We start from the raw sequence: 8,831 nt of genomic DNA on the forward strand, positions 1-8,831 counted from the left end.
CCGTAAGGTCCCATTCAGCCTCATCCAAATGGTCCCATTTGGATGAGGATTGGGATCAAAGAAAAAAATCTATGTATATAAAAATATGAATATATTGCAATATCTATTATTCTGACTACCCTCATTTTAAATTGATCTGAGTAATCTATTTACAGTGTCATCAATTCGATCATTGATTATTCGACAAAATTTTGAATCCTCATTCATGTTATTTTATGCTGTGTATGTACGTATATCTGTAGTTCATAGTACACAGTACATATTATACAATTACATACACACAATATGGATACTGGAAAGTCAACTTGGTGTAAGCAACACTATGGCGATTTTTTGCTGTTGCATCAAATATAGTTTCAAATCATTATTCGAATAGTTCTATGGCCCTTACCTGCATACAATGGTGCATAGTATACCACATCAAATTCATGGGGTGTTAACTTCATAATTTATTATTTGAAGGCAAAGTGATCAGTCCGGCGCTTCACTTGACACTAGTCCAGAGTACCTACTTAAATAAATATTTGACTCACAAAATTACCTGTAATTATTTTTAATTAAAAAGAGAATTTTATTTTCATAATTGATTCAGCAGTCACTTTGTGGTAAATCTTATCCATTTTTAATTAAAATTTTACTTAATAAATACCACTATTACTTAAAATCTACTGTGACACGTGTTTCGATGCATTCCGCATCATATACGGTGTTTGAAAATGATGTGGAATGCATTGAAACACGTATCACAGTAGATTTTAAGTAATAGTGGTATTTACTAAGTAGAATTTTATTTATTGAAGTATTATTTATTTAATCAAACCTGGGAACACCGGCACGGTAGACAAATATTCTAACCACTGCTTTACAGAGGTGGATATTCATGAACACTACCATTTAAGGCATTAAAAAATTGTCTGTCATTAGTTCAGAGAAACTTGGAATCAGTCATTCATAAAAAAATATACTGTTATTCGTTTCAAAAATCTTTATTTCACATGTTTTGTTGAAAAAGAAAATTCTTGAAATGGCGCGTACACTGTTTTGCTTTTGTGATATAAATATACATACATGTATTGTCTGATTTCTTGATTTTTTATCAATCCTGTTGCTGTCATAAGCTGAGTTGATTCATGCATGACTGTAAGCTGACTCGCTGTGTTCATTGTTATTAAATTAATACTAGAATTGAGCACATTATCTACTGGTTTCATCATTGGGTCGGTTGTATTATATTTTGAATTATAAACTTTTCAAATCATTGGTTTGTTGTCAGTAAAAATGCGGACAGTATTAAGTGTTTTTTTAATTGTTAGTTATTTATGTTATATTGAAGCCAAAATTAAATTGTCGAATAATTCCATTGGCATTATTTCTGATAATATAATAGAAAACAAAAGTGTTAATAAAGTGAACAATGATTTCACAAATTTCAAAATAAAATCTGCCTATATTCCCGATGCCCACTTGGATACAATTCAACTTATAGCAAAAAATGGATACCCCGCTGAATCTCACACTGTCAAAACGCAGGATGGCTATTTACTAATGATACATCGTATTCCACACGCTAGAAGCTCTAAAAGGACAGATCTGCGTCAGGCAGTTCTTCTTCAACATGGACTATTAGGAAGTTCTTCCAATTTCGTGACAAGCGGAGCCGAAAAGGGTCTGGCGTATATCTTAGTAGAAGCCGGGTATGATGTTTGGATGGGCAACTTCCGAGGTAATACTTATTCTCGTGGTCATGTCACTTTGTCCGTTAAAGATAGCGCTTTCTGGAACTTCACTTTTCACGAGTCGGCTGTTTATGATTTACCAGCAATGATTGACTACATAAATGATTATAAAGGCTCTGAAGATTTGCTTTATGTCGGTCACTCAATGGGCACAACGACTTTATTTGCGATGGTTTCGACACTTTCGGAATATAACTCCAAGATAAAGGCGGCTTTTACTCTGGCCCCTGCGGCATATATGACAGCGGTTCGAAGTCCGATTCGACTCTTAGCTCCATTCGCAAATGACATAGAATGGATTGCCGAATATTTAGGAGCGAATGATTTTTTACCTCAAAGCGTTATTTTCAAATGGTTGGGTAACGAAATTTGCGAATTGAATCACTACAGCAAAGAAGTTTGTTTAAACATAATGTTTCTTATTGCGGGATTTGACGAGAAGGAATTCAATCAGAATTTCTTCAAAGTGGTTCTAAGCCATACGCCGGCAGGTACTTCCACAAGAACTGTCGTGCATTTTGCCCAAGAAATTAGAGATCATGGACAATTCCAAAGGTTTGATTATGGAACTAAAATGAACATGAAAACCTACGGTCAGAAGACGCCGCCAGAATATCCAATCGGCAATATAACATTACCGATTGCTTTGTTTTGTGGTGACAATGATTGGCTAGCGGGATTGACGGACACAAAAAAACTTTATAACCAACTTAAAAATCCTATTGAATATTATGAAGTGCCCATGAAAGATTTCAATCATTTAGATTTCTTATGGGCTATCGATGCACCTACGTTAGTGTATAATAAGTTATTACAATTAATGAGTCAGTATAAAATATAATTTATGTAAATTTAATGTTGAGAATGAGGTAAAAAAAATACTACAATAAAAACCTATTATTCCCTATATTTTTTTTATTATTTAATCACATTCAAACATTGGCGAATATGGAAGCTCAGGCTTACAACCTGGCTTAATTCTTTCACGGTCAGAAGGCGAAAAGTATTTACTTCACAAAGTTCTCGACAGATGATAATACACAACTTCCAAGAATATCGAGACAATATGGAAAAATTATACAGTGTATATAAAGTGATCATTTAAGTCATCCAATGCCATTGTCGTAAGCCCTGTGAAGCCCAGACTTCCATATTAGGGAAGATGAAAATTCCATGTAGGGACATGTAAAAATATGCTCTGTCTCCGTTGAGACATTGAATGAATCTAAACAGTTTGTTGTTAACACAATTTTTATTTCCAGCTTTTTCACAATAATTGCTAAATACACACGCTTAGTATTAGCACAAAAGCATGTTATCCAATAATAGCAATAGCAATTCTCAATAGCAATTGCTACTTAGTAGCATGTGTAAACGTACTTTGCTAGAAATAAGCATGCTACCTGCATCACGGGTGGAAGGGGCGTACTCTGAGCGCATCTGAATAGGTTTGCTTATGACCATACTAGTGTCGATGGATGTAAACGAGCATACTTATTTCAACCAAATCCATGCTTAATTAGCATGTGTATCTATACTTTTAAGATATCCCTCCATGTGACTCTCTGAACACCTAGAAATGTTGTAAACAATACTATCCTTCCTTGGAACCCTAACTATCCTTCATATTATCCCTCCCTTGGATTCCTCTTCCTCTCTTCCTCATATTCTATACTTCATCTTATGCACAGACTAACTAATTGATCTTATGCTTCATACTTTGGATACTTCATCTTACTTCTTATGCTCTCTTATTACATTTCCCAATATGTAGTCATGTATATGTATAGTAAACCCCCCTACAACATTAAAATAATTACCCCTTTATCTTAGGGAATTTTATAAGCGATTAATGTTTTAAATTGTATTTTTACAATTTAACTAGCGGAAATATTTGTGATGAGTCATTTAAAATTGAAACACAATTTTCAAACATTAACTTTCTTATAACGTCCCCTCCGATAATGCGGTATCTATCTAAGCGTTATAGGTGGGTTTACTGTATATACTACCAGTCCACTAATCCAGACAGCTCTAAAAGATACAAAGGTTTGGTTGATTGAAAAATATTAGTTGATAGCAATGGCCTGCAGGAATTTCAATAAAAAATATGCTTATTATGAAAACTAATTATTAATATACAGTAACAGCTTTTTAACGCACTCACACTATTATACGGTAGTGTTGGAATATCCCGAAATCGCCGCAGTCTGCTTAGTAATAGAGTAAACCGTCCTGTAACGTTGAGATAGGTACCGCATTATCGGAGGGATCATTGTAGGGAGTTAATGTTTTTAAATGGTATTTTAATTTTAAATGACTCATTTCAGTTATTCCTGTTAGTTAAAAATGTAAAAATACAATTTAAAACATAAACCCTTTATAATGTTCTCTGCGATGACGCAGTATCTATCTCAACGTTATAGGGGGGTTTACTACACATGTTAAATTGAAAAGAAAAAAGTGTTTAGGTGTCCTCGTTTAACGCTGTTTTTAGTTCTGGAACATGTTGATACGAATCCTTTGCGTTATCTTAAAAAGTCACCAGAAACTCTACTGTATTAACATCCTGTTAGTTTAAAAATTAGTTTTATCAATAAAGCCTTTTCATTTTTTTAAAACATACATATTTTTTTTTATCATATTTTTCTTTCCGGGTTTTTTAAATTTCAATCTGGATTTCTTTTTCTTATATGGCAATATTTTCAATCTGTCAAAATAACCTTAAAATTGTTTAAGTTTCGATTATTTTTGCCATTGACAAATAAAAACAATACTCCAAAATGATGCTAAGAGGTTGGAGATATGGTGCATTTATTGGAGGTCTGGTTGGATTCTTGGGTCTCGCAATGTATCCAATCGCCATAGCTCCGATGTTAGATTCGTCACATTATAGTAAGTTCTTGATATATATATTTTTTAAACTATGATATAATTTTTTTTCGTATACAATTACTCAAGATGCAGTATTTTTTAGAAAACATTCAAAAGGAAACAAGAAAAAATATAAAACAGGAAGACATTCAGCCAGGAAGTGAGTATGAAACACAATATTTATTAAAAATTCTGGAAACAGTATTGTGAGATTCGTGTATATTTTAGTCTCCCGTTTATTAATCTAGACCAGCCATACTCAACCTGCGGCCCGCCAAACTTTTTAGTGCGGCCCCCAACACATTTATTATCAGGAACATGATTTACAAAACCTGGCATTCTATAAATATAGAATCGTACATCTTGAGATTTATTTCGACTTTGACGTACAGACATGGAAACCCGAAGAGGATGGTCGTTGTCGTGTCAACATCAGATCTGGTATAAATAAGAGTGTTGCTACTGCACACGCTAGATTTATTCCTAAAAAACAAACATTTGACAGACAAATATGCGCGCTATTATTATTCAGTTTTGGTCATATTTTTATAAATCTCAAATGGTTTTCCAAAAAAACGGGGGTGGTGGGTTTCATGATTTTTTTGTCATACCAGTATAGTGTTGCGGCCCGCGTAGCTTTAAAAATATATGTATGCGGCCCGAAGAAAAAAAAGGTTGAGTATCATTGATCTAGACTGTCTTTCACTCAATTTTGGGTTTATTTGCTACTGAGCGGGACAAATAGAGTACTATCAAAAACAAAATTCTATCAGAATTTCAACAACGGTATATATTTATATTTAGCTAGCAGTAGTAATTGGCTATGATTACGATACGAAGGGGGCATTTGGGGTATAGTCAAAATATTCCCATAGGAATTTGCGACGCCAAAAATACAAACATATTTTGACATTTACCAAAAATCCTCATCAACCATATTGTAGATTATATATCAACACAGACGAATTAGTGTAAAAATAATGTTATGCAGTATATATAGAGGGACTTCTTAAATCAGCCAATGACAGGTCGTTAGCACTGTAATTACCCTGACTTCCATATTATCTTCTTATTATAATAATTAGTCTAGTCATTCTTTGCCTTGATTCTTGTAAATAATTGAAATTATATCGTAGGTGTATTGGCAAAAAACCTTAACTCGAAAATATGCAATTTTAACTTAATGATGCAGTATTATAAAGTTTTCGACGTTCTATAAACTGGCAAAATACACTAAGTAGTTTTTAAATGTCATATATATGTGGTTTTACAAGTAAATTCATCTTTAAGTTTAATAGCGGGTATTTTATTCAGGCTAAGAGCTTTAAATAACAGGGATTTAGAGTTAACGTTTTATGCCAGTATATACCCACGATATATTTGTTTGCTTTTTGAACCAACAGGTTTAAATTTGAGGATTTAATGTTAATATTTTTTTTCAGATATGAAAGTTTGGTCAGATCCATTTGAGAGAAAATAGCATTAGTTTAAAAATATAATAATACATAAATGCTGCACATTCTTCAGTACCTCACCCAATATAGATTTTTTTATTTATTTCATAATAATGTTCAATTCATTACATAGTAATATTTTTATTATGTGAGGTTACCTACAGGATGTGTGCAAAATATTGGATTTATACTGGCCTATTCGTAGTTAATTTCAGAGGTGCAAATGTAACATTGGATTGCGTCCATTTGTAGCGCTAAAGTCATACCCAGGCTACATTATTCTATTGTAGTATTTTTGCTTGAAGTAATATAAAGCAACTTATATATAATTTTTCTAGTGTTGAATGCTCCCGGTTTGTTTATTCATATATCACGAGTAACTTCATTATGCCGATGTTTAGACAGCATTTATATTGTTAGTTCTTTAAATCAAAATATGTATGTAATTATGTAAATAGAACAAAAATTTATTGAATTATTTACTGTTAAATGATTACTATAATAAATAATTCTAATGCACTTACATTTATTTTCTTAAACCTTTGCCTAAATAAATTGAACATAAATTAAAAAATAATTTGTCCTCCACACCGTTTGGCGGAGGTTGCTGGTAAGTATAAACAATGTTCTCGATTCCATAAGACTTTTTTGGCAATAATAATAGCTCTCAACTCGCGTCTGAGTATGTCGCTCACTCCTTTCAAGAACGTCATAAATAAAAAAAAATAGATTTTTCAGGAGAAGTTTAAAAATATAATACAATTTATTAATCAATATCAAGCCTATTGAACTTTTACTGTGCAACAGATCTTTTTAGATTAAACATGAAGGTTTTTTCTCCATTTGAAAAATAACTACTTTATTTAAAAAAAAATATTAAACAATACCTTTTCTTCAAAATGCAATAACAACACTTTCTGCCCTGTAGCGGGTGAATATTAAGTTAAAAATATCCCTCTTTTGCTCGGATATAGTATATTTTCTGGGCATTCCGAAAACATGCACAACTGAAAATGGGCGATTTTTGATTTATGACATTCTTGAAAGGAGTGAGCGATGTGTCTTCAGCATGTGGGACTATCTACGAGTGCACATGTGACTGAACATATCAATTGTGGACTTAATAATTGGAGCACACCCTGCGCACTCCGTGTCTTCGTCACTTGTGTTGTGCCGGTAGCCGCGCGGAGAGACCTCGTGAACATTGTTCGGGAGCTTCTCCATCCATCTCTGTCTCTAGCCCGCGACTCCATCACTCCCCACCAACCTCAACGTGGCGTTCAGTTGATCCTTGTACCGCCCGCACTGCCCTCCTCGCTTTTGTCGTCCCTCGAGAAGCTCACTAAACAATATAACTTTGGGCAGACGTGATCCATCCATAGGAATGATGTGCCCCGCCCATCTGAGCTGAGCCCTCGCTATAGATACAGATAATATCCTCTCAATGTAAAGTTGTGACAACCCCATCATAAATTTATTTAAAATCCCTAAAATGCACACCAAGTCCTACCAAAATTTATTTTTACATCGAGCCTGCGATATGCAGAATGTAATGCTTAATGAAGTAGGCATCAATAATGTTTCTTTCAATATGTTTAATAGAAATATTGTTGATGCCTATTTGACTATTTGATAAAGATAATTTCTATTATTTGATCAAAACATGTAATATAAGTTTATTATATAGTTATACTTTTATACTTAAAATCTGGCGGTGTCAAAAGTCTGAGTAATCGGAGGGCATGTATGACTAGATGTATGGATGTGAAGGAGGCGAGGAGTGTATGTCAGGACAGAAAAGTGTGGCGTTCCATCCTCTCTGCTTACCCCTGCGGGGAAACGGCATGATGGTAGTAGTAGTAGTAGTATACTTTTATGGACATGACAGTTTATTTTTATTTTTAGATTACTTAAGTGAAAACCTATAATTGGATTTTTTTATTTCATTATATTATGTAATTTTTGTTAGATATTCTGTTGGTATTCCAATAAATAAATAAAATAAAAATGCTGAACATTGGAGAGGAATTAATATTTTTTTAAATAATAAAAAAAAAATTCTAAAATTCATAATAGTGGCCATCTCAAATTTATAATTCCAAAACGTTGGCATTATAAATCTAAGAACTGGCTATAATTTCCATCATTTACTGTCCAAAGGCGGTTTTTAAGCTCCCTGAACGACATCCATTCCTCTCTCGCCTTCTATGTCCACTTCTGTTATGCTAGTGATAGGTTGAAATGTCATAGGATAATGTCCCTATTTTCTAATTTAAAATATGGTCCATTTTTCATGTCTTCACACATTGTTAGAAATACATAAAAGCAGTATTTGTACTAGTCAATTTCTTTATTTTCCCATTTTTTTAAGTATAAAAATATTCATTTATGTACAGTTGAATACACAGTGAGAGAAAATGATTATCATAAACATTCTTCAAAGATTGATAGGATAAAATAAGCCAATTTTTACAATGGATAATTTATAATTAAGTTATACTTAGTAACATGGACTAATATTAATAGAGCTTCATTTTGAAATTATACATTGAAATTTACATAGGATAAAGTTTACCACCGCCATCCCCCACCCTAGTTATGAAAACACTACTGATTTTATATGCGAGTATTGTCTGATATTAGATACATTCAAATTGGCATGAAAATACTGCCTGCCTATAGTATTATCAACAATGATTTTGTCTAAATATTTATGCTAGTTGAGTTAGCAAAAATGGACTATTTTTGGGGCTGGTTTTTTAACTGC

General features: G+C 33.0%; 1 protein-coding gene and 1 pseudogene across 1 annotated transcript; both read left to right on the forward strand.

Moving 5' to 3' along the window:
• The first annotated feature begins 1,191 nt into the window (after positions 1-1,191).
• LOC148309477 (lipase 3 pseudogene) lies at positions 1,192-2,642 on the forward strand (annotated as a pseudogene).
• A 1,796-nt stretch (positions 2,643-4,438) lies between these two features.
• Positions 4,439-6,583, forward strand: LOC148309478 (small integral membrane protein 20). Its single transcript, XM_088259977.1, has 3 exons — positions 4,439-4,631; positions 4,714-4,770; positions 6,053-6,583. Exons 1-3 carry the CDS (start codon positions 4,520-4,522, stop codon positions 6,088-6,090), a joined length of 207 nt encoding a protein of 68 aa, XP_088116103.1. The 5' UTR covers positions 4,439-4,519; the 3' UTR covers positions 6,091-6,583.
• The last annotated feature ends 2,248 nt before the right edge of the window (positions 6,584-8,831 follow it).

The sequence above is a fragment of the Brachycentrus maculatus genome, unplaced genomic scaffold (assembly GCF_059751285.1).
Source record: "Brachycentrus maculatus isolate JH-2025_06_01 unplaced genomic scaffold, ASM5975128v1 h1tg000122l, whole genome shotgun sequence".
Classification (NCBI taxonomy): domain Eukaryota; kingdom Metazoa; phylum Arthropoda; class Insecta; order Trichoptera; family Brachycentridae; genus Brachycentrus; species Brachycentrus maculatus.